Here is a 26,337-nt window from a genome sequence, read left to right as displayed (position 1 = left end):
GGTGGCCAGCTAGTACAGCTAAATCCATGAGTGAGCTTCAAGTTCCTTAAGACCTTGTCTCTAAAATAAAGTGGGAGCGCACACACAAGTAGAATGGTTAAAGAAGATGTTTGTCATTGACTTCTGGCTTCCCTGCCTATGTGCACACGCATGTGTATATACTACACACAGTGTAAAAATATATTTATTTCTAATTTAGATAATCTTGCTTCTCCCTTTGTATGTGAAAAAGAATAGCCAAAACGTGCCCCTGACAAAGGCTAGAATCTGAGCTTTGCCATCTAGGCTGTCCTAAAAGTATTTAAAACTGCGTAAGCTCCAGCCAGCCAGTGTGACTGCAGTTCTCAGTTACTCTATGCCTCAGGTTCCTCGTTTGTGAAGTGGGGATAGTTGCTGCCACTTAGGGATCAGGCAAAGTGTGAAACACCTATGAAGGTGCCTGGCACATCGTAGGCACTCAGTAGGGGGAAAGTATCTCTGCTACTCACTGGGAAGTGATAATCCCTAAATTGAGAAGGGAGGATTTAGTAACATGTTACCTGCTCATGGAAACTATCCCTCCTCTGTCTGCCAGAAGACCTGCCAGCCTCGTTCCCTCAGCCCTGCTCTCCCTAATCTGCCTCCTTCCCTGACCTGCTAATTGGTTTCTGCCATAGGATCTGACCTGGAGTTTTATACTCAGAAGCTTCAGTTTAGTGACTTACATATTTCTATTGGTAATAAAATGGGGGTGGGGGGAGTGCTTGTCTGGCAACATGGTCTGGGGAGAAGGGATAAACCCTAGGCTAAAACTCCACAGGCTTATGTAGCAGGAACAGGTAGGCTAGCCATGCTAGAGGGTCTAACTAGTGGACGTCCATGCTGAGTGCCCACCTCTCAGCATAGCTCTGTCTCACAGGTCGGGAACTACAAACGGACTGTGAAGCGGATTGATGATGGCCACCGCCTGTGTGGTGACCTCATGAACTGTTTGCACGAGCGGGCACGTATCGAGAAGGCATATGCACAGCAGCTCACTGAGTGGGCCCGACGCTGGAGACAGCTTGTAGAGAAGGGTAAGTAAGGCATGGTACCAGCTGCCCACTTGCCAGGGACCCTGATGAATTATTCACAGTGGGCCAGGAGTGCATCTTGCAGCTCCTGGGGCTGCGGTTTGGTTTTGTTGTTGTTGGTGGTGGTGGTGGTGTTGGTGGTGGTGGTGGTGGTGGTGGGATTTTGTGTTTTGTGGGTTTTTTTGTGTGGAGGAAGGCAGCACAATGCCTATCACCTAGTAAAGCACAGGCTGCATGAGCTTCTGTCCCCTTTCCTTGATCCAAACCGCCAGTTGCACAGATACCTGATCTCCTGTTGCAGCGCCCCCTTGTCATCCACAAGAGGAGGCCTGTAGGATGACCATTTTCTCAGCAGAAAGGAAGTCTTTTCAACAAGAGGGAAGAGAGGAGAAACTGCCCAGGCTCACATGGAGGTCTGAATGTGTGGGGCACTGTCAGTTCATTCCCTTCTAGTTCTAGTTCCCTAAGGCTTGGGAAGAAAACTTTTAATCAGGACTGTCTCTTTGGATAAGGGATCTGGATAGGAGGGGGAAGAACAAAGTCAAAAGTGAACCAGGTAAAAAACAGCTGAGTGACTGAATACTCATGGTGCCTAGCAGTCTTTGTTCTGAGTCATGACAGAGAGGAATGGGGCTTGAGGCCAGCAGAAAATTGGCTCTTTGGGTCTTCCCTAATCTCTAGGACTACAAAATGTTCTCTGTCCTGTCTCCATTGACACTCTTCTCTGGGCCATGGCTCATGGACGTGAACAAAGGTTAAGTTTATCTTGAGAGAGATCACTCACAGTCATAGACTGTCACTGGAGCAAGAAAATTCTTGGTTGAGAGGTGGGCTGTGCACTTCAGAGAGTTCTCCCTTTTCTGACCATCTTTAACAAATTGAGATCAACAATGCAGGAAGGATTGTTTGAAAGATTCTGAGGGAGCAGGGAAGCTGGCTTAGTTGGGCAAGCATTTACCATGCAAATAGCCTGAGCACCAACTCTAACTTACTGCCTAGAAGTCAGGCACAAGACTAAGGAGGCTGCTCAGTGCTTAAGGGCACTGGGTGCCTTTCAGAGGTCTGAGTTTGTTACCAGCACAGGGCAGCTCAAAACCACCTGTAATTCCAGGGGGCCCAATATCCTCTTCTACCTTCCTGGACTCCAAATATGCACACAGTGTGCATATATACACACAGACTCACACACACACACACATACACACACACACACACTCACACTCTCTCTCTCTCTCTTTATCTCTCTCAAACATATGTTTAAAATAAAAATTAAGGGGTTGGGGATTTAGCTCAGTGGTAGAGCGCTTGCCTAGCAAGCGCAAGGCCCTGGGTTCGGTCCCCAGCTCCGAAAAAAAAGAAAGAAAAAATAAATAAAACAAAAAAATAATAAAATAAAAATTAAAAAAAAAAATCTCTTTGAAAAACCAAGTACAGCACTGCAACCCCGTAACCTGGTTGGTTCTGTGAAACAAACTAGAGGATCCTGGGCAATTGCTAGCCAATCTGTATAGCTGAATCCATGAGCTTCAGGTTTCCTGTGATCTGTCTCGAAAAACAGAGAGGTGATTAAGGAAGATTAACATGAGCCATGGCTTCCACAGAAAATGTGTATGCACACCACGTGTACACTCGTTCATACATGTGTAGGTAAAATATGCATATCAGGTATACATGCTCTCACATGAACACATTGCACACATGTACATGGACACCCACATGCATGTGCACACACACAGGAACCCAGAAGCTTTAGAAAAACAATTGTCTGCAGCCTGGGCTGCTTCCAGGTAGACAGCTGTGGGGTCACAGGAACCCCTGCTGCTAGCAGAGATTCAGGTAGCTTTTCTCCTTGTCAGGACCACAGTATGGGACCGTGGAGAAGGCCTGGATGGCTGTCATGTCTGAGGCAGAGAGAGTGAGCGAGCTACACCTGGAAGTGAAGGCATCACTGATGAACGAAGACTTTGAGAAGATCAAGAACTGGCAGAAGGAAGCCTTTCACAAGCAGATGATGGGAGGCTTCAAGGAGACCAAGGAAGCAGAGGATGGCTTTCGGAAGGCCCAGAAGCCCTGGGCCAAGAAGCTGAAAGAGGTGCTTCCCTCCCTCAGCCCTCTTATTCACCCTTGTTTCTCTCTCTGGGTGGCTACTCCACGGGCAGGACTCCCTTCCCATGCTTGCAGGACTTGCCTTGGCACAGGAGAACAAAGCTGGTAGAGAACAGGCCATCATCCCTGGGCCCAACACCCTGCTTTATTTGCTTCCTTTAAATTTAATCCATATCAGCCCATCATAGCAAAGCTCCAAGTCCAAGCTGTCATCCAATAACATCTTTCTCTGCCGCTTGGGGAATTGTCTGTGCCAGAGATGGAGACCTTTGGACTAATATAAAGGATTAGTTCAGGCTGGAGAGATGGCTCAGTGGTTAAGAGCACTGATTGCTCTTCCAGAGGATTAGTTCAAAAATTGTCTTTTTCCTTATGTGGATTTTTCTCCCAAATTAGCATCCAACACAGATCCCCCCACTGCTTCAAAAGCACCCATCAAACTCATTAAGTCCCATGTGGCCTTGGCTGACTGGTGGAAGCCATCAGCCATTCTGGCCTCAGCACATTCACTTCACCCTGTGTATGGCATGACCTCCACCTCTCACTGGAGTGCTGTCCCACCCACCTCTCCCAGGAGCTGTGCTTTCCAAAGAGTTCTCCACAGCAAACTCCACCTCTGCTTTCCTTCTCTCTAGTCTTGCTTTAACCACTTCTCCTTTCACTCTGCCTGCCCTGAGCCTTCATAAATGAAACTGTCTTCCCTCCATGTGTCCATTACTGCACACTTCTCTTTCTCCTAGAAGGAAATCAATGGCTTGAGGTCAGATAAGGCGGTCACTGTTAAGTATGCATATTGCCTCTGAGGGAGGAAAGGCAGGAATCGGGGCATGGGGAGAAGGAGAGAGAGTGTGTGTAAAGTAGCTGTTAGACCCAGGGAGCCAGGCACCGTTGCTGATACTGGGCTGAGCTGGGATTATCTAAACCAGGGTTTCTCAACCTGTGGGTTGTGACCCCTTTGGGGTGGGATTAACCTTTTCATAGGGGTCACCTATGACCTTTGGAAAACAGATATTTACATTGCAGTTCATAACAGTAGCAAAATTATAGTTAAGAAGTAGCATCGAAAATAATTTTGTGGTTGTGGGTCACCACAACTTGAGGAACTATATTAAAAGGTCTCAGCATTTGGAAGGTAGAGAACCCTTGATCTAAGTTCTTGACATTTGAGATCAGTTTAGACATGTATCATGATGCTTTGTCAGAAATGTCCTTGGGAATTATGACTTAATCCCTGCCAGCCCACTGTAAGCCTTTTATTCATGTGAGAGTCCCCCTGCCCCCCTGTCCCCACGTCCCCACTCTTCCCACCCTACCCCAGTCTCACTGTTTATTTGTTTGAGACAGGGAGACAGGGCTTCTCTGTTTACAGCCCTGGCTGTCCTGTAATATGCAGACCTGGCTGGCTTCAGACTCAGAGGTCTGCCTGCATTACACCCTTCAAGGTTTGTGGGGTTTCTATTTGATTTGGTTTTGGTTTTGGCTTTTTGGAGTGTCCTAGTCTTGGCTGTCCTGCCATGCTTTTTCCTTAAGTATTTACACTTCTTTCGCTCCGAGCAATCTCAGGGGTCTTTTCCCTGTCGTCCTCTCTAGAATTCTGTCCCTGTGCTTCTGCTGATGCCATTATATCTCAGCTTGATTTTCCTCCATGACACACAGCCCCTCTAATGTGCTCCAACATTAATCACACCTACGTTTGGCCACCTGATTCCAATCCACAAATTAAGTGATCTCTGTCCTGTGTCCTCAGTGCCTAGAACCATGTGTGGATAAATATTTAGAGTCCTGCCAGTTGTCCCTGGGATGAAGCCCAGACATCCCTGTTCCCAGCCTGTGTAATGTCTGGAGGTCCCACCTTGCAGACGGCTTCACTGAGAAAGCACTCTCCGTAGGTGGATGCGGCAAAGAAAGCACACCACACAGCGTGCAAAGAGGAGAAGCTGGCCGTCTCCCGGGAAGCCAACAGCAAAGCAGATCCATCCCTCAACCCTGAGCAGCTGAAGAAATTGCAAGACAAGATAGAAAAGTGCAAGCAGGACGTTCTAAAGGTGAATCACAGACTTGATTGGCCATGTTGACTGTGTCACTTGTCCTGGGAGCCCTTCTGCTTCTGCTGTGAGGCAGGCTACCTCCGTGGGTTGGTGAGAAGGTGACATGAACATGGTGTTGTCAGAACACTTCGTAATCTGCTGTGTCCTGCTAGTATAGGGTGGTCCCAGAATCACAGGGATGAAACACTAATTGGCATCTTGTCCTTTAGAAGTTGCTGGGGTCTGGGCTTCTCTGCTCCCTTTTACCACTGCTCTATAAGCGATGGCCCAGGGCCAACCTCCCTGCCTATGATCTGGCCAGCCTGAGTCTGCAGGAGCAGACAGAGTGAGGTCACAGCAGGCTGGGTCCCAACAGCCCTTAAGGCTGGCAGGTGCACGTGCTGAGCTGATGGGCACCTACTTGATTGACACCCTTGCAAGGCTTCAGATAAGGCCCTGAATCCCTTTGGATTGTGTGGTGGCATCCCTACTTTATGAATAAGGAGCCAAGGTCATCAAGGATAAGTCACATGCTGCTCTGTAGTGTAAGAGCAGTGATTCTGACCCCCGAGTCTGCACCTTGCACTACCATTTTTTCTCCACCGTACCTGGCAAGGGGAATGCCATCTCCATAAGGCTATGGCTACAGTAACCCCAACCCAGTTGGGGTCAGGAACTGGGGGAACTTTGAAAACAGCTTCAGATGAGGGATCTGGACCTCCATGCTAGATAGGAGTGGGTACTTGAGTTCAAGAAACATAGGGCCTTGGAAACACTTAAAGACATTGCTAGGACCATAGGAGTCTGCTGCCCAGGAAGGTGCTTGGAAGAAAGATAAAGCCCACCCATGGTGTGTCTGTCTGTCTGTGTCTGTGCATGAAGGAAGGAGAGGGGGGAGCCTTGTTTTTTCACCACTCACAACAGATACTACTAGATGGTGCTTCTGCAGAACAGACCGAGAGTGTGAGGTCTGACCTAAAGTGTCACAGGGAGGCAGATGTTTATAGTGGTGGCTTCCCTTTTGGAACTTTCCCTTCCTGGGTGGTCAGCCAGTGATCTCAGGCCCTAGAATGGTGGAGAAGAGAAGCAGCTAGCAGCAGCTGTTGCTCACAGATGTCTTCCTGGCTAGGCCATGAGAGGAGGGTCGGTCGCATCAGGTGCACAGCATCTCGATAAGCCACCAGGGACTTCCGACATCTACATTGGGGTTTTCTGAATAGTGATGACTCTGCTCAGTCCCTGGTTGATTCTGGGGCAGGATACAGCCTCAGTATAGCCAAGCAAAAGTGGGGGATCCAGTAAGAGTGGATCTGTGGTTCTCCAAAGACTCCACGAAGGCTTTGTGGCTTGAAGGCTCCTGTTCCTCAGCGCTGGGGGTCTGTGGTCCAGGGTTCCCACCCAGGGCTTCCATGTTGGGGCATGGGATGGTGCTAAAGTTGGTAGGGTGTAATAAATTCTGTGGAGCTCTGTTCTTGCATCAGTGACCTTTCCTTTTCTCATGGGGGACCCAGCTGGGCCATCTCTTACCTTCAGAAGAAGAAACCAGTTACTAAGAGAAAGGGGTTCAAAAAACAGGAAGAGGTCCCAGAATGTGAGTGGAAACTGTTTCTAATGGGCCAGGAAAGGCTCACAGAGATGTTTCTGTAGAAAATACAGAAAGGGCCTCTAAACCTGGGTCCTGGGTTACATGGGTGCATTTGGCGCCCCAGTGTGAAAAGACAGAGAAATTGTTCTAGTGGCCAGGGTACCTTCCCTGGAAGAGTGTATCTGTGTATGCATGTGTTCATGTATATAGAATTAAAAGTAGTTTCAGACAGACCCATAATGCTATCTTTAATTCTCAGGGCACTCAGATAGTCTGTTCTTACTCTGTCGAATACCTGAGAACAGCTTAGATAGGAACAGTCTATCTTAGTTCAGTTTCAGAGGCGTGAGGAAAGGCTGCCTGGGCTCTGTTGTTCCAGATGCTCAAGTTAGAGCACCATGACAGTGGGGTGGGGGGGATCAAGTTAGAGTACAGTGACAGTGGGAGCATTAAGTCAGAGCACCGTGCAAGTAGGAGCTGCCATAGAAAAGGCAGAGACAGCACTGGAAGGACCGGTTCAAAGACAGGGTAGATCCACCTGAGACACAATCTCTGAGGCTTACTTCCTCAAACTGGGCCCTGCCTTTTAATAATCCATCCAGGTGTGAATTTAATGAGGTTAGAGCCCTTATAAGCCAAACAGTACCCCTTCTGAGTACTGGGGTAACTTTCACCTCCATCTACCTGTGGGGAGTTGGGGGGAAGCCATATGGCATTATGGAGTAAACAAACGTGAGAAGGAAACAACCCTCTGTCTGTGACAATTTCAACACAGACCAAGGACAAGTATGAGAAGGCCCTGAAGGAGCTTGACCAGACTACACCGCAGTACATGGAGAACATGGAGCAGGTGTTCGAGCAGTGCCAGCAGTTTGAAGAGAAGCGCCTGCGCTTCTTCCGAGAGGTTCTGCTGGAGGTTCAGAAGCACTTGGACCTGTCCAATGTGGCTAGGTAAGTTCCCTTGACCAAAGCCTAGCAGTGTCAGTGACAAGGGCTGCTGTGACAACACTAGGGTAATGCTCTGCTGCCTTGGGGTGGCAGGGCTTTTCACACCATTTCCAGATATTCAGAGATGGGCTTGAAGAGGCAGCATACAACACCTCCATGGAAGGCAGTCTGCGTAGGGCAGGCATGGCAGACTTGATGCTGTCAGCTACAAATGGGTCTGGCATTGTCTCTTCTGGTGCCACAGACAGGCCCGACCAGACCCAGCACTCTAGAAATCCATCTGGGCTGCTGCAGCACTGCCCAGGCCTCATGTCTTCTGCCCCAGTCCCTTGTAGATGCCTCATGAAGATGAGGCCTTCTCATCTCTGCTGCCAGCTTGACCTTGACATCTTGGTGGCTGAAGGCCCTGGGGAGACCAGAACAGTGAGGCACTTCCTTTTGACTTGTGATACGGTGTGCCTACATCAGGAGACCCAGATGACTGGGGACAGAGATAGAAATCCACTTCCTACATCCATCTGGGAGAGCCCTTGAGAAATGAACATCAGGTCAAAGCTTGCTGTCAGTGGAAAACGCCATGTCAGTTGTCTCTTTAAAACGATGGAAAGCAGTCATTGTGTGGCTGCTCTGTTGTCATTCATTTCACCTCTGTGACAGCCTGGAGAGTAGACAGCGTTGTCCCCATCAGGCTGATGAGGACACTGAGCTGCTGTACAGCTGTTAGAGGAGAGGGACGAGGTTGGGACCGTGTCCTGCTCTTCTGTGTCTGAAGCACCTTCCACTCTGCTTGTACTTGGCCTGTGGCTAAGGCCAGAATCAGTACAGCTCATCTCTGATCTGAGCCACCTTTGGGGAGGATGACACATGTAGTCACCAAGAGGGTTGTTATAACAGAATCTGGGTGTCAGACAACAAGGGAAGCTCATCACTCAGTTCTAGAAGACAGAAGTCATAAACCAAGGTGTGGCCACACCCCCCCTGAAGGCTCCAGACAGGTTCTTCCTGCCTCTCCCAGCTTGTGGGGTCTGCCAGAGTCCTTAGCTTCCTGGACATCTGACCACTTCTCTCCAGTCCTCTGGCCATCCATTCTCGAGTATCTAGAGCAGATTTTTCCTGCAGTATAAGGAAATGCTACATTTATATCCATTAGAGTTCAACCTGCTGCATTGAGCCACTCTGGTGAACCTGTTTTAAGTTGTTCTCCTCTAAAAGGCTGCTTTCAGCAAAGCTCACATCCTCAGGCTAGGCCTTCAGCTGTTGGATTTGGAGAAACAGTTCCTTCCTTAAACAGAGGTATTATGTCCACACAGCAGAGAAGGAAACTGAGGCTCAAAAGAAGAGACACCTATAGAGCTACTAAGTGAGATACCAGGTCCAGCCAAGACCCATGTTCTTGTCCCTGAGAGGCTGGGCTGGGTCTTGTACTTCTGCCCTCCTCCCACCATACTGTCCTTCACACGGGGAGGAAAACCTCCAGCTCCTAAGACAAATGGAGGGGGCACATTGACATTCTGCTCTAATGGCTTCTTCCTCAACACGACCAGATTCCACGAGACTGCACAGCTCTACCCACACAGCACAGCATGATCTCTGATGATGCAGGGCAAGTGTCAGTGTGCCACCTGGTTTGAGGGTGGGTCCCAGGTTCTAGAGGATGGTGTCTGCATCTGTACATGTGATGGTCAGGAAGTGGCCTTCCTCATCTGTGTGTGGGAAACAGACTTGTGCAGGCTACAAGGCCTGCTTTGGTTTGAGGAGTGGTAGCTGTCCCTGTCTTTTATAGAGTTGTCATTCTATCTCCGATTTAGCTACAAAGGCATTTACCGGGAGCTGGAGCAGAGCATCAAAGCAGCTGATGCTGTGGAGGACCTGAGGTGGTTCCGAGCTAACCATGGGCCAGGCATGGCTATGAACTGGCCACAGTTTGAGGTAAGGAGGTTGTGTGCCTACAACTCTGCTCACCTGTAATTGGGAACGGAGACCCCCCCTCTACTTGAGCTATAAATGTTCTCACTCTGGGCTTTGTGTATGCAATCGTCCTGACAAGTGTCTAGTGTCCCAGTCACTGTATCTAAACTCCTTCGGATACTGTCACTTACCAGTGGCACTCCCTCTTGTCACAGACAAAACAAACAACTCGTGTTTATCCCACCATACAGGGGTATCCCACTGGTATCTCCAGGCCTTGTATTGGGCCCCAGGTGGGGCCGGTATCAGTGAGCTGCTTTTCTTAACCATTTTCAGTGTGCTTTTCCCTGCCTTAGGCTGTAAGTCTAATGAATTTCGGCTCAAATGAGTATGCCTGTTCAATTTTTTGGGCTGTGCAGTGTCTTTATGCTATAAATCTAAGGGCCTTGGTACCTTGAGGCTAGGGTTTGATCACCAGGCTCACCCAGTTCCCTGACTGTGGTGTAGAAGGTAGTGGCCTGAAGTACCACCAGCCCTATTCCCTGAAGGAAGGGTACTCTGTCCTCATTCACTGATGTGTTGGGAGCCCCTACCCTCTAACTGCTGAGGAGTCCTCCAAGCCAGACAGATGCCTCCAGCATGGCCCTGTAGCTTTTCTGGCCTGACGTATCCAGAGCCTGGCTGCATCTGTCCTTACACAGTAGCGTTGGTGGGACTCCAGCCAGCAGGTATCTCTTATGTGGCTTAGTTTTTCCATGTTAAAATCTGAATAGCTCCCTAGAGTTACTGCGGGGCATAAGCTGATCTACGCTCAGTAATCACGTAGACCTGGGCTCCCCACAAGTTCCTCAGCCCTTAACACCCGCATCAGTCCTCACCTCCACACTTCTGTTTTCTGGAAATTCATGATTTCTCTAAATGGCGGGAGCTGTGCTGAGCATCCCCTGCATACACCCATCAGGGGGCTGCAGAACAGGTGGGGCCCCAGGAGACATTGTGGTCCAGGGCCTTTCCTAGTGGAAGGGGCCATAGAGGGAGTGGCTCTTCCCTGGCACAGCACACTGGGAAGAAGTATCCTGAGTGTACTGCCTTAGGCATGGCTTGGCTTCAGCTTCCAGTCTGCATGGTACCCTAGTGTGGCCCAGGACTCCCATGTGCATGATTCTTTGCTGCTTCCCTCAGAGTGCCTGCTATCCCAACAAGGGGAACTGTGGAAAAGACTGGCCAGGGCTCTCCCTCTAGGAAGACACGGAGTCTGTGGGCTTCTCAGAGGGCCCCTGGCTAGGAAGCAGCCCTCCTGTGTTCCCTGTGTTCACATTGTTAGCTGTTACCAGGTTGTGTCTGACTTTCTCTAATGAAGCTGTTTTCACTTTTCATGCCACAAGGATGAAGTAAGTTCCTTTTTTATGATTAACTCAAGGATCACCAAGCTTCCTGCTACATGTAGTCAGCCCACTCAGTCCCCTGCCTGTACTGGCCCCCAATTCTGTGGTGGAGAGGCTGACATTAGTCCTTCCGTTCAACATTCCTGGTCCCCTCGATCCCCAAGAGTCACATTTACACTTAGAGGTCACATGGGGACCTCGAGGTTCCCCTGGGTTCTTAGCCCACTTATCTCCATCAGCACGGTCAGTAACAGACAAGATGACTTGGCTCAGGGCTGTGGCCCAAGACTGCGTAGAGACCTCAGTTTTTCTTGGCCTCTATTTTTTTATCTGACAAATCAAAAGCTAGGTTAGGTGCAAATCTAAGATGACTTGTGGCCCTGATGTTTGGTAAGAGGGGCAAAGCTGTGCACTAAGGGACCTTGGGTTTAAGTTTAATCTGTGTGTATAGGGGATGAGGGGAGAGGAGAGGAGGGTGGAGTCAGAAGACACCTTTGTGGAGCTGATCGTCCTTCCGTCTTTACATGGGTCTGGGCTTGCCCTCAGCCTGTCTCCCTCTCAGGGCGAGTGCTTTCACCTGCTTAGCCATCTTACCGATTATAGTTAGACGTGTTTGATACATGGAGCTGGGAGGTAAAGTAGACTCATTAAGGATAACTCATGGTATCGTTCTGGAAAATTAAAACCTAGCACCTTTCCAACTATATATTTCAACTGTTGGTAGAAATTCTTGTTGGAAAAACAGAAATTCTTTGGGGACGTTGTTGGAGTAAATCTCGAACCCCAATTAGCCCATGCAAAGAACACACAACTCAGTTAATTATAGTTATAAACCGCACGTCTAGACTGGGCAGATTCACCACGACACTGCTCTATTCCCCAGCTATGAGGTCCCTTGGTACTTACAGCTTCTCCAGGCCACATGGTTCTCTTTTATCTTCCTTCCACCTCCTTTTCCTCCATTTTCCTCTGTCAACTGGTCTGCCTCTCTCCTTGCTCTCTTCCCACTCTAAAACCTCCAGTCCCATCTTTCCCTTCCACTGCCCAATCACGGGCTCTAGCCTTTATTTGACCAGTTAAAATGGGGAGATGGTTCACATGAAGTCACTGAGTATGTACATGATCCACTCCTCATTGGTACAGCCCCTCTTTTTTTTTTTTTTTTAATAATTCATTTATTGTATACACACCAGAAGGCGGCATCAGATTCCATTACAGATGGCCTGGAGCCACCATGTGGTTGCTGGGATTTGAACTCAGGACCTCTGGAAGAGCAGCCAGTGCTCTTAACCACTGAGCCACCTCTCCAGCCCCAAAGGGTGCAGCCCCTCTTGAGGAAGTGGAATTAACATCAAAGTACAAACAGCACTAGGGCGACCTACAACAGGATGTAAACCTTCTGTTCTTGACAATTGCCAGCATGTTACTCTGATTAAAAGTGGTACTACAAGCCCTGTAGTAGTGGGGCATGCCTTTAATCCTAGCACTTGGGAAGCAGAGGCAGAGGCAGGCCGATCTCTGAGCTCAAGGTCTGCCTAGTCTACAGAGTGAGTTCCAGTATAGCCAGGAACACCACAGAGATACCCTGTCTCAAAAACAAAAACAAAAAACACAAACAAACAAACAAACAAAAAACCCAAAAAAATACTGACATGACATATCAGGGGGAGCCTTTTGGAGACCTCCTCTACTATGAGATAGCCACCTAGCCTCTGCTTTTATTTTCAGGCCTGGGTTCAGTTTCCTATGTAGCAGATTTGCTCAGGTTCCTTCAGATAGCTGTTAACATTGTGACTTAGAGTTCAGAGCATAAATGGAGAAAGTCTTTAGTCCTCAAGGTCTAACTAAGCCTTGGACCTCAGCCAGGCTCCCCACAGGACTGGCTCCAGACCACAGGACCCCATGCTGACACAGGGAGGATAGAGCCTACGAGCCATGATGAGCAAGGGATGGGATTAGAAGGCTCTCCAGCACTGTAATAAAGACAGTAAGCATCATCGGCCATGATGCAGTGTTTCTGAGGGCATATATGTGTGGTGTGTATGTTGCTGAGGATAGAACCTTATGTATGTTAGACAAACACTACCCCAAAACTATATACCCTCAGACATAGTTCTGTTGTCACCAACAAGTCTGATGTTTATGTCAGGGCCCTATGATTATATGGGTGCCAACTGTCATAACCTTTAGACCTGAGAGGCAGCTTGAGGTTTGCTGGGAAACGAGAGAGCAGGCGCCATAAGACTGAATGTTGCAATTGCACGGGGTGGGTCTCCACTGGCTGAGCAGCTGTTTTGGACCACTGTGGTTCCCCAGAACTGAACTTCCCGTTTCCTTCTGGTGGCCCCTTGCCCAGGAGTGGTCTGCAGATCTGAATCGAACTCTCAGCCGAAGAGAGAAGAAGAAGGCTGCTGATGGTGTCACCCTAACAGGAATCAACCAGACAGGTGACCAGTCTGGACAGAACAAGCCTAGCAGGTGAGCTTCAGTCACAGCTTCAGTCTAAACTGACTGTCTTCTCAGACATGAGGACATCTGCAGGTCCTGGGATGCCACCATCTTGGGCCTGTGGATGATTGCCAGATGTTCTGGCAACGCCCTGAGCTCTGAGTAGAGCCCATCTCTATTCTCTCTGTGCTCATGCTGGAGCTCCTGAGAGATCCAGAAAAGGAGCCTTCTGCACACTGTGCCTGTCCTGGCAAGGGCGGTGCTGGTGTTAGCTGCTTGTGTTCATTCCCATGGGGCAGCCCTGGTGGACACAGCAGATAGAGACATATCAGTGGGAGCACCCCTTTGGGACTTCTGCGTACACGTGCTAACAGATGCAGAACAGTGGGGGTGGTCAGATGTCCCCCTTAGAGTTGGTTATTTCTAAGTAAGCTTGGAGTGTAATTCAGCAGCAGATCATTTGCCTGGCAAGTCAAGGCCTTGGGTTCAGGTCCAGCACTCTGAACAGAGCACCCCCTTGTCTTCATTGTCTAAAAAGGCTTGTGTATAGAACGAGTACCAACTGTGGTCATTAGAACATTCTGGAAAGTGTATACTGTAGGACTTGGCTAGAGGCCTCTGTGCTTAGATAATGGTCACCTTAGCTCAGGTTCTAGTGACATGCTTATGGCCCAGACACTAAGCCCATACCATCTTTGGCTCCCCAGTCACACACAAAGCTCAGCTACTGTGCTTGGAGGCTCTGCAGAAAGCTGTGTTGAGTCTTCAACCTCAGAACCAAGAGGTCCTCCTGGTGTGCTTAAGCCTAGGAATTGGCAGGAAGGAACTGGGACTCTGGAGGTCCTGTGGGCTAGACAGAATGTACCAGTTCAGTGCCCAGCACCAAGACCCTCCAAAGCCAGCTAGAGCAGGGAGCCTAGTAGGGCAAAGAGTCTGCTAGTGTAAAGCACACTGCTTATACATGGACAGCCAGTCAGGGTCACTCTAGCATCTGAGGGGTTTCCCCATCCTCACATGCTTGGCTCTGGAGTGGTAGTTTCTCAGTTTAAGGATGCTGCTGACCAAAGCCCTGGCCACTTATGTAGGTAAGTGACAGTTGTTGCTGAGAGAGCCCAGTGGTCCTCAACCTTCCTGATTCAGTAATCCATCCACCATACCTCATGGTGTGATGACCCCAACCATGAAATTTGCTACTTCTATGAATTGTAATGAAAATATCTATGTTTTCTGATAGTCTTAAGCAACCCCTGTGAAAGGATCATTTGACACACCTCCAAAGGTGTCGTGACCCACAGATTGAGTACTGCTGGCCTTGGATGACTCTTTCTATATGTTCTTCTTGTGGTGGCTCCCTATTTAGTGTTCTACACCCTGTAGCCCCTCATCCCTCTCCCTAGTGCCCAGTGATGCTCTAGTTAACACACTGCGCTGGGAAGAAATTGACAAAGTTACAAGAATGATTTGACCCCAGAACTCTAGAGGACACTTCCATGCAGCAAACCTTAGTCCTAGCTGTGGAAACTCCAGCACCAGGGAGCTGGCCAGGGACCTACTTGGTAGTTAGAAGGGTCACCACAGAGCTGGGAGTACCTGCTTCATAGATAGTCTTCCTGTTGCTGCTGCTTCCCATCCATCTGTCCCACGGCTAAGCCGTATGTGGAAATGAGGGGACAGGGACTAGAGAAACCCTGAAACAGGAAGTACTTGTGCATGCGTGGTGGACAGTTAACTTACAGTTGATCAGGGTATATTGACTCATCGGCAATTAGCCACCTGTCTGACTAAAATAACCTTCAATCAGCATCCTTTTCTCATCAAATGGGGAGCTGCTGTGACTCCAGAGATACTGTCACTGTCTTCCTCACCAGGGCCTTTAGTGGGCCCCAAGCTGTGATCCCTGAAAGCTCTCTTTCTCCCCATAGCAACCTTAGTGTCCCGAGCAACCCCGCCCAGTCCACGCAGTTACAGTCCAGCTACAACCCCTTCGAGGACGAGGACGACACGGGCAGCAGCGTCAGTGAGAAGGAGGACATTAAGGCCAAAAAGTTGGTGAACACACACTTCCCTCTGGCTTCCACCTTGCTTTCTGTGTCTCTTCTCTCTATCCAGGGGTCTCTTGGGGTCTCACCCCTCAGCACTTCAGCAGTGCATGGGTCCTGCAGGACCTGGGCACATTCCAGACCTGCTGGGACAGGGTCAGGCCTCTCCACCTCACCTCTCTGGGAGGGCACAGCTAACACTCTTGGTTGCTTTTTCTCTGTCCCGTGTTAACCCTTTAAGGCCTGAGCAACACCACTACAGGAAGACAGGCAGGCAGTAGAAACCAGGGGACCTGCTGAAGGGGTAAAGCTCCACCTGCAGGCACTGCTCTGGGATATTTACAGCCTCCAGCTTCTCTTGAGACTCAGGATGAGTGTGGATGGCATGAAGGCCTGGCTGCACCTGCCTGCGGGGCAGGAACTCTGGGTGGGGACCCATTCTCTGTCAGTGCTGTGCTAAGAGCCTCGTGTCATCCTCTGTTGCAGTGTCAGCAGCTATGAGAAGACTCAGAATTACCCCGCTGACTGGTCTGATGATGAGTCTAACAACCCTTTCTCCTCCACGGATGCCAATGGGGACTCTAACCCGTTTGACGAGGACACTACCTCAGGAACAGAAGTGCGAGTTCGAGCCCTCTATGACTATGAGGGACAAGAACACGATGAGCTGAGCTTCAAGGCTGGTAGGTAACCTCCCCAAATACCCTCCTGGGAATAGAGGCGGATATCCGGCCTGCTGCAGGACTGGTCTTGTTTTTGAAGTCAAGTTCTTGCTAGTTTCACATGAGGGTCTTCACTACAGTACCTTTCCCTGCCCGATCTTTGCATATCCTGATCCTATCCCAACCAGGAAGATGATAATGTGCTGTTCTAGTGTGTGTAGGGCCTGTTGAAAGCCATTTCCTTCCATCCCTGACTTGTGCCTTATAAGCCATTTACCTTCACTGTCAGTTGGCTGTTAGTCACCGGCTGATGGTGCGACCTCTGACTTTGTAGGCATCTCATGTGCTGTTAGTTATATTAAGATCGCTGTGTTCTCATGTTTACCCACTAACCTGTCTCACACAATAGTCAATATCGCACCCACCAAGCCATGTAGCTGAAATATTTCTGGGTTACCTACCTCAGTGTTAGTTCATTGTCTCTGCTTTCCTAGGCATAAGCTTCTCAGAAGAAGCCATGCTTACAGTTTAGCCTGTCACTAAAAGCAAGATTATAAGAACAGTAATGATTTATAAAGGCTTTGGGGGCTAGTCAGAGTGTCATCACTGGTCCTGAACTCTGTCCTCCCTCCTGGCTGTGTAGCTTGGGTATCTCATGTGCCTACTGATCTACCTCTTCAGTGCTGCAGACTTCGATGTGTTCATCTTTTTAGACCCACCCTCTGTCCTCACTGTGAACCAAGGCAGTTTTCACGGGGCCCTTTCCCTTACTGCCTACAGAGTGAGCTCCTGTGCCATGATAACACAGCACACTCAGATGCTCTGCATCCTTGTGGGTTAGCATTCGGTGGTCCCCTTGTCTGCAGATGGAAGGGTCTAGGGAGCAGATCCTGTGTGCCCAGGTCTCTGCCAGGCCAGTGGTGGCTCAGGAAGCAAAACCTCAAAGCCCCAAAGATACCTTGAGCCACCACACAGAATGAAAACATGGGGCATGTTGCCAAGCAAGGCAGCCTGGGACATACCGGATAGGCGCAAGGCTGAACCTGGAATGGTTCTAACCTGGACTGCTGCTTGCTCCAGGGTCACTCTGAGAGCTGCCATCTTCAGATCATAGTGGCCTCTGTGTCAGAAACTTTCAATGCAAATTAGTAGTGAAATATCCAGGGTCTTGCCTTACCTGCAAGAGGATGCCTATCCCTCTGCCCTGGAGACCTTCTGTGGCTCCTTCTACAGGCATGGGTTTTTTTTGTTTTGTTTTGTTTTGTTTTTTTTTTTTTTTTTTTTTTTTGGTTCTCTTTTTCGGAGCTGGGGACCGAACCCAGGGCCTTGCGCTTCCTAGGCAAGCGCTCTACCACTGAGCTAAATCCCCAACCCCTACAGGCATGTTTTATATCACATGGTATTGTATGTACAGATGACTTTCTATGGTCAGTGTTGCCCACACTATCATTAAGGCCACTCTCTTTTTGTTTTGCAGGGGATGAGCTGACCAAGATAGAGGATGAAGATGAACAGGGTTGGTGCAAGGGACGTTTAGACAGTGGCCAGGTTGGCCTATACCCAGCCAACTATGTCGAGGCTATCCAGTGACAGTCCATGGGCAGGCTGGCGGAGAGATGGACACGGGCAGTTCAGGAGCTCCGTTAGCCTTGACCTGGGCAGTGACACCTCTAGTGCCCCAGCAGCCATGTAGGCATCCACTCCCCCTGCAAAAGACGATGGCTCTGCTGTCCTTGGCTTCCTGGTGTGCTGTGAAGGCAGATGAGCTGGTGATCTCACTGCACACTTGGCCCCTTTCCAAGCACATCTGGGCAGATCTGGGCACAGGAAGATACGGTCCAACAGCGAGCCAGGTCCCTCCCACCCTCCAGCTCTCTATCATGGATCTGCACCTTCTTGCCCTTCTCTCTCCTGAGTCAATGACGGATCATACTGATTCTGGTTCCATTGATTATTTTCTCTGATGAGGCCCTACCTGCAAGTTCAGTGAACATTTCTTACGTGCCATTTCTGAGTAAAGAGTTTGAGGTTTTAATTTAAAGGCAATGTACAGTTATACTTTTTTATATGCTCTTCCAGTCAGTTAAATTATGGCCTACACTGATCTGAGATGTTCTTCTCCACGTGAGCTGTCTTCATTTCTCTGTGCTGTGTCCAGATTGGGGTTGCTACAGCAGGGGTTCACTGGCAAGTGCCAGTTGCAGGAGTAACCTGTGCAATGTCCCCAACACTTCCATATTTAGAAAGTATTTTCACTCTATCCATGCTTCAGTTTTTGCAGATTAACAGTTTTATTAGTGATTTGGAAAGTTAACAGTGAGAAGACTAACTTTTCACAACAGCTGCCTCTGTAGACTGAGGTGCTTTACATTAGACCGTCGTGTCTCCTGTATGTCTGTATATATTATTTGATACTGAGAGTCTCTAGAGTTCACCCTCTGCTGAATGAGAGCTGGTGGCTTCTGATAGCAGATCCTGCCAACTGCTTGAAGCCCACGACATTGAAGTCCAGGCATGGCTGGCTAACAGCCCCACCCAGTTAAGATGTGGCTCTAACCTCAGAGTGGAGATACTGGGGAGACTGATTCCACTGGTCAGGGCCCAAGCTTTGTGACAGCACTGGAAAAGCTCCTAGGATTTTGTAGTAGTCACAGGCTTCACAGTCCCTGTGTCACTCACTGGAGAGTTGGAGGGGTTCAACTCCCCCCCCCCCCCGAAACACACACACACACACACACACACACACACACACACACACACACACACACACACGTGTTCCTCCAATTGCCCTGTCCTCAGGTGCAGTGGGACTGTTATGAGCCCCAGGGATGGGCACAAAGAGGACTTTTATTTTGTTAGCTCGGACAGTGTGCAATGGTGCACATCACAACTTGTGTTTCTTCAGTGTTTGGCACGAGCGCTGTTTTGCTGTGGCTGTGTCATGAGAACTTACCAGCAGAAATCCTTGTTCCTAAGCTACAGAATGACCAAACGCTGTCAAGAACTTAATGTTTGGAAACTCCTTTAAATGTATAGTATTTTAGAACAACAACAACAAAACTCAATAAACAGTTGATCTGTGTATTTGGCAGCCCCCTTGCCTTGCATCCACCCTCATGTTCACACAGCCAATAGACCTGTCTCCCTGGGGGTGTGCCCGCTTTGAAACTGTACATCGGATCCCTTCTCAGGGCCATGTCTCAGTTCCTGCCATCAGAGGCTGGGGACTTGAGGCATCTTGGGCATCCCTGTAGAGGGCATCCCTGGTGCCACCCTCTCTCCCCTGATCTAGCAGAACAAGACCAGCAGCCACTCTTCCCATAGTTTTCCCCATACCTGTGTGCCTCTGTTGTGTTTTCTCAAGTAGATGATCTGGGTGTAATGTGATCAATGCAGGTCCCAGCTGGTCCTACGCACAGACAGCCTCCAAGGATCTCGCCTCCCCTCCCATTGGGATCAGCTAAGGAGATAAAGCCAGCGTGGTAGTCCTGACCAGTCCAGATGAATGGACTGCTGCTGCTGCTGCTGCTGTCTTCAAGCACTAGTAAAGCTTCTCTGGCATTCCTGCAGTGACACTTTGCTGAGCAGAGGCAGAGCCTGAGTCTTTGTCCTTTAGCCTCTGTGTGGTGATCCTCCTCTGCCCTGCGGGTTTCTGAGCAGTACTTGAGCCCCACCAGCAGGCCACCCGTTGCTCTGGGTGGGCGGGTACCAGCTTCTGCCTCTTCTTGCTCCAAGCAGCACAGAGAAAACACAAAGTGGGAGAAAGCAGAGGCAGATCTCACAGCTGGCAAGCCGGGAACTGGGGATATATCTTGAACCACCACAGTAAGACTACAGCTGTAGACTGAGCCACCTGTCCAAGGTGCTCTAAAACTACTCTGACCTGCAGCTGTGTGGCAGGCTGGAGTTACTAGAAAAATAGACAGGTTTTAGAAACTCAGGGGTCAATGATTTGCCCAAGGCCCTGTGAGCAGACCATAGTCAAATTCCAGCTCAACGATGTGGAACAGCCAACCTCCCCTCACTGTCCTGGGAGCTGGGAGTGGGGATGAAATGACCACTCGTAAGGTTCTTTCTCAACACCTATTCAAATAAGGAAGCTTGAGGGTTCCTTACAGACCTCCTGCTATTTCCTACCCTTCCCTGGGTGTTAAACACAGTGGCCTCAGTTTTCACAGGAGGTTGGGGTAGGGTGCCATAGAATTCTACAAGTTCTTCTGGTTATGATCACCTAGGCTGGGGCCAGGACCCTCTGCAGCCTTTGGCTGCCCTTTCTATACCACCCAGGTTGGGATCCCAGGACCTCATAGCCTCCAGTAGCTCCTGCACTGGTTTAAAGCTGTTACCACTAGGGCCCCTGAGCTGATTCTAGTGATCAACCTAGCTCAGTCACTCAATAGGGGAGGGGTGGAGGGAGAGAGGATTAAAGAAAGAATTAGACAGCATAGTATGACCCCAGCAAGTACTAAGGCTGAACCGAGTTTAATTTCTCCAGTCTGCTTTTATATCATTCTAGGTACATCAAAGAATATGGTCAGTCCTAAGGCATAAACAATGTCGTCAAGGCACAAACTAAGGTCCCATGATTACTGTACTCCGGGTCTTAACAAGGCAATCAAGATACAGAGAACACATTGCTCAGCTGAGGAATCTTGAGCCTACTTCCTTGTCATAGTCCAAAGTCAAATGCTTATCTGAGCCTACTCCTTTTTTCTAGCCCATTGTAAATATTCTTGCCAAATTCCTGGAGGCAGCCCCAAGAGCTCTCCAGAGTCTAGGTGGGATGGAGTGAGCCCCAGACTATACCTGGACAGGAGCTCCATGGGAGCTAACACAGAGGAATCGCATCCCACCAAGCGCTGCTCCTCTGCTCTAAAGCAAGAATGGTTCAGTGACCAGCCTGGGGTCTGACTCTGCTACAGCCCAAGTTCAAACACTGGTCAGCGTTCTCTGCAGATGCACAACAGAGCTACCCATGCCAGCATGCCTCAGGTTGTTAAGGCAAGCCTGAAGGGAGACTGCTTATACCTCATCAGGATGGGCATAAGGACGGTTTATAAAGAATCCTGTGGACACCATATTAACTCCCTCCTGGTTCAGAGGGAAGAGGGAAATTAAGGCCAGATGAGAGGAAAGCAGACATAATAAGCAGCTAGCGACATATAAATCAGGTTGCCTCTCCTGGTGGGCAAGAGCCTGATTCATCCACCAGATAATCATACACTTATAGGCATTTACTGAGTACCTACTGTGTGCTAGACAGAACTAGTGTGTACCCTTGGGAAGGTGCCAGATCGGTCCTGTATAGGGACAAGGATGTCTGTGGTCATAAGTGTTGATTCTGGAAGGCTCCATCCAGATATAAGACAGGTAGATGCTCCCAGTCCAGTACTAGATCAGATAAAGCAAAGCACTCCCTGGTTTTTTGTTTCTTTTTTTAAATATTCTTTTTTTTTTCCTCTTTATTTTGGAGCTGGGGACCAAACCCAGGGCCTTGCGCTTGCTAGGCAAGCGCTCTATCACTGAGCTAAATCCCCAACCCCACTCCCTGGTTCTTAAACTTTTCCCCAATTCCAATACAAAGCATCCCGACTCCTCCTCGATGGACCGCAGAGTACAGTACCTTGACACTATCAAATATCTGAGCCTCATTACTGCAAAGTGAGATCAGTTAGGATGACTGGCTATCGGGAATGTCCAGAAGCTAAGAGACCCAGGAAGGCAGGCTCTCTGGTCTTTGAGTCTGTTCTTCGAGCTACCTTCTGTACCACCACCATCTCTTCATAGGCCAAGCACTCTCCCCTTTGCTGCCTTGTACAGGATCTTGCCCTGAGTTTTCAAGGCAGGATTTCTTCACCCTCCCCATCCATTTTCCAGATACTTTCAGGAGACAGACCCATCTGGGTGAGAAGCACCCATGTAAATGGGTGGGCAATGACCTCTCAGTCTTATCTGTGAGATCCTTCTAATAGGAAGAGGCAGAAGGACCCTGGGGCGAGGACGAAACCAGATCTGAATTTTCCACAGTTGGAAGAACTAGAGCCATGATGGAGACAGTTCCAGAACACTGAGCAAGCTGTGCCTGTCCAAGCTCAATGTGGCTCTGCCTGTGGGCTGAAGTACCAGACTCAAGGCTGAACAGCACCACTGCAGGATAAATGTGTCTCTGAAACTTGTTCGTTGACATCTTCCCCACTACAATGATGGCGATTCGGAAGGGGATATTGGCAGAGGTGATTGGCTCCTGGGGGTGAAGTCCTTAGGGTAGGATGCTAACCCTGGGTCTCCACATGCACTTGCATACACATACACATATTAAGGAGGCCGGAGGGGTCCTGTCCATTTCTCCCACCTGTGAGGACACAGCACCGTCTAGGAAGAAACTGGGATCTGCTGTCAGGTATAACAGGATCCTGCGCCCAAGCATGGATCCTTTTGTGTGACCCCAGTCACCTGAGCCCTTGCAGAAAGCTCTTGAGTTCCCCGAGCCTTGCTTTGCTCATCTCTAAAAGGGGGCATTCAGAGTAGACATCTGTCTCATTCTGTATGAGTCCTTGTCCTAAACTTTTAACATCTGACTTGTTTAACCCTCAAGGCAACCCAGTGTACATGGTAGTGTTACCTTTATTTTGTAGATGAAGAAACTGAGTCACAGAGGCAACTTGATTGAAGTAGGAAAGCTACTATGGAACAGAGTAAGACTTCGGACCCAGGCATGACAGCCTAGGTTCCTTCAAGCTAGACTATGTTGACCTGGGAGCACCTGCCTCAGAGGACACAGCACTGGGCCCCTTGCCTGTGGCCACGGGCTCCTCTGACACTTAGCACCAGGTGTGGTGGTGCATACCTTTAATCTTGGGAGGCAGAGACAGGGCAGTCTCTCTGAGTTGGATATACATGGTGAATGTATGTGCTAGGTATGTACTGAGACCCTGTCTGGAAACAAAAAAATCACCCAGCTGATCCTCTTCATAGCCAGTCAGAGTACAACTGTCCCCTTGATGCTACCAATACCAGCCAAAGGGCAGAACTCTCAAATTTCCCCATCTTCCTAGTCAACTACCTTAGTTCCTCCATTCTGGAAATCACCATTTTTTACACTGTCTAGTCTGCACTAGCTTCAGCCTCACAAACAATCCTCCAGCCCCAGCCTCCTGAGTGCTAGGACCACAGGCATGAGCTGCCATGCCTGGCTTTACTGACCACTAGTTTTTCCATTTCCAGAAATTCTTAAGACTGGGGTCATACAAATGGTAGCTTTTGGGCCAGAGATGTGGCAGAACGGAGCTCAGAGCTCTCAGAACATGCCAGAAGGATATGCCATCCCACTTTGTTATTCAAACCTGGAAGGTAGAGACAGAATCCTCAGAACAAGATAGGAACAAGCTGGCTAAACTAGCTGTACCAAAAAGCCCTGAGTTTGGGGCTGGAGAGATGGCTCAGCAGTTAGGAGTACTGACTGTTCTTCTAGAGGACCCAGGTTCAATTCCCAGAACCCACACAGCAGCTCAAAACTGTAACTCCAAGCTCTGACACCCTCAGCTCTGACACCCTCACACAGATACACAAGCAGGCAAAACACCAAGAAGGGGGGAAAAAAGCCATGGGTTTGATTGAGGAACTCTGCCCCAAATAATGTGAAGGGTAATTGAAGACTCTCAATGTTAACCTTAACCTTGGGTCTCCACATGTACTTGCATGCACATATATACCCACCTGCATGTGTGCATGCACACACATGTATACCACATATACATTAAAGGGGATATTGGTCTTCTTTCCACATGATTCTTTTTGAGATTCATTCTTGTAGTTTTGTGTGCTAGCGTTTTGTTCCTTATGGGTGGTTTCCATTGAAAAAGTGCACTGGGATTCATTCATCTAATAGAATATTTGATTCATTCCTAGTATTTGAGGGTAATAAATACATCTGTATTTAGTACAGAAATTTGGGAGCCTTAGAAGATGGTTCCGTGGATAAAGCATTTGCTTTGCAGGCATGAAAACCTGAGTTCAGATCCCCGCACTTACGTGAATGCTGGATGGGCATTACAACTCACCTATAACTTCAGTGCTCAGAAGGGGAGGACAGCAGATCCCTGGAACAAGCTGGCTAACTAGGCTAGCCAGAGTGGCAGGCTCTGAGCTCAAATTCGAGGCCCTACCTCGGCATAAGGCGGCAATTGATAACAGAAAACATCTTGAGCCACCATAACCAAGTATACACGCATGCATATATTACACACACACACACAAAGTACAGGATTTTGTATCAATGCTTCATATTGATTTTTACCTCAAGTTACAAATATAGTAATGAAACATTTCTGTTTATTTTATTAAGAGGTAATGGTGTTAACATTACCATTTTTTAATAATCCAGTGACATATCACTAAATGTACTTTTTTTAGAAACAGGGTTTCTCTATGTAGCCCTGTCTGTTCAAGAACTGACTCTATAGACCAAACAGGCCTCAAGATCTACCTGCCTCTGCCGACCAAGTGCTGGCATGCGCCACCACTGCCTAGCAAACCACTAAAATTTTCAGTGTCTTGAGTGTACAGAGCCTGAGAGTCCAGGATGATAGAATGGCTGCTCATGACTCAGGGATTTATACCAGATGTGTCTGACCTACACAGAAGTCAATGTGTTCTCTTTCAACACTAGTCACTGGTGGTGTCTTCCAGAGGCAAGGGTTGGATCGGGTCTATGACTCTCTAGGCACATGTAGCTTTCCTTCTGGTGGCGGTTGAACGAAGTCCAGCCTCGACTTGTAAATACACATTCTCTGCAGCTGCCCCATGTCCTCACGTCTGGCTCATTGGACAGGCTGAGCGAGCCTTACATTTCTGAAAGGGGGCGCCATTGGGAATTGCTCTCCAGCACTAAACCTTTATACGAGTTGTCAAACTCCATCCTTGGGTGTGACACAGGCCACTGGTGAAGGGGAGAGAGGATTCAGCAACCCCATGAGGTAGTGCACAACCCCATGTGTGGCCAACAAAGTGGCCTATCAGACCTCTCTGACTTTTCCAGGCCCATAAAGCCCTGTCCCTTCCAGAGGCTAGAGTAAGCTGGCCCTGATTACTGGGGGAGGAGCTTTTCTTCAGTGCTACCCATAATAGCTCGTTCATCTTACTGTAGTTCCCCACACACACACACACACCACCAGTGCTCCTGTATATGGCCCCAATTAAAGTCATTGGTTTGGTCTGCTAGATTTGGGCGAAACTTTGGTTGTGTCTAGTTGTCACGGTTGTTGGTGCCCTACCTACGGTAAAGAGAGAATAAAATGCGTGTCTAAAAAAGTTAAAACAGTGCAGATGTTTTAACAAATGGCTCCTCTAGAGAAGAAAATGCTGGAAGCCAAAGAGCTGGGAAGCAGCCAGCTGAACTCAACTGTCAAACCTGTTCTTCTACAACGGCACTCTACCTGAGGCCATGTATTCCAGCTACCCCACATTCACCTTAGTAAAAGAGGCACCTGCTCGGAGTTTCAGCCTTCTGACTACTGATGTTATGTGAGATTGGGGTGGAGCCCAGGTGCTAGTTAACCTTGTGGGGTGCTGGAAAGATGGGTCATTAACTTAGAGCATAAGGCTCTTTCAGAGGATCACAGCTCCAGGACTCTCAGATTACCACACACAGATACACAGATATGCATAGTTAATGTCTCATTGGATATATCAGCCACATTCCAGAGAAGCCACCCATGCCCAGGAGCAGCTGGCCAACAGAAAACGTTGTGGTACCTTCTCCCCTCAGAGCTCTATGGTTCCTGGGCTTCCAAGTCCCAGGATACCCTTTCATCCGAGCAGAAACATAGTGGTGATGCATGTCTGTCCTCCCAACACTAGGTTTACGGAGGCAGGAGGATCAAAAAGTTCATCCTCAACTACATAATGAGTTCGATGCTAAAATCTGGACTACATACGACCCCCGCTTGTGCCTGCCTCTCCTTCCCTCCCTCCTCTCCCTCCCTCCCTTCTCCTCTCCCCTCCCTCCCCTCCCCTCCCCCCCCCTCTCTCTCTCTCTCTCCCCCTGTGCGCGCGTGTGTGTGTGTGTGTGTGTGTGTGTGACTTTTATCTCCTGTTAGTGTGCTTTGCCTGTATGAATATCTGTGTATCATGAGCCTATGGAGAGCCTGTAGAGTGCCTGTGGAGGTCAGAAGAGGGT

At 49.0% G+C, this 26,337-nt stretch overlaps 1 protein-coding gene across 16 annotated transcripts in view; it reads left to right on the top strand.

Annotated features, from left to right (window-relative positions):
- Positions 1-19,244, top strand: part of Pacsin2 (protein kinase C and casein kinase substrate in neurons 2) — a 93,039-nt gene extending 73,795 nt beyond the window's left edge. For 10 of the 16 annotated variants that reach the window (XM_006242055.4, XM_063262920.1, XM_039078308.2 and 7 more), the window contains 9 exons: positions 899-1,055; positions 2,909-3,144; positions 5,048-5,203; positions 7,546-7,721; positions 9,527-9,647; positions 13,368-13,489; positions 15,382-15,504; positions 15,985-16,181; positions 17,638-19,244. In XM_006242055.4, the coding sequence (XP_006242117.1) occupies positions 899-1,055; positions 2,909-3,144; positions 5,048-5,203; positions 7,546-7,721; positions 9,527-9,647; positions 13,368-13,489; positions 15,382-15,504; positions 15,985-16,181; positions 17,638-17,750 (1,401 nt within the window). In that variant the 3' untranslated portion in view covers positions 17,751-19,244. The remainder of the gene's footprint in view (positions 1-898; positions 1,056-2,908; positions 3,145-5,047; positions 5,204-7,545; positions 7,722-9,526; positions 9,648-13,367; positions 13,490-15,381; positions 15,505-15,984; positions 16,182-17,637) is intronic. The other 6 variants (XM_063262926.1, XM_063262921.1, XM_063262923.1 and 3 more) reach the window with 2 other exon arrangements.
- The last annotated feature ends 7,093 nt before the right edge of the window (positions 19,245-26,337 follow it).

Source organism: Rattus norvegicus, chromosome 7 (genome assembly GCF_036323735.1).
Source record: "Rattus norvegicus strain BN/NHsdMcwi chromosome 7, GRCr8, whole genome shotgun sequence".
NCBI lineage: Eukaryota > Metazoa > Chordata > Mammalia > Rodentia > Muridae > Rattus > Rattus norvegicus.
This window is presented reverse-complemented; position numbering and strand designations above follow the sequence as displayed.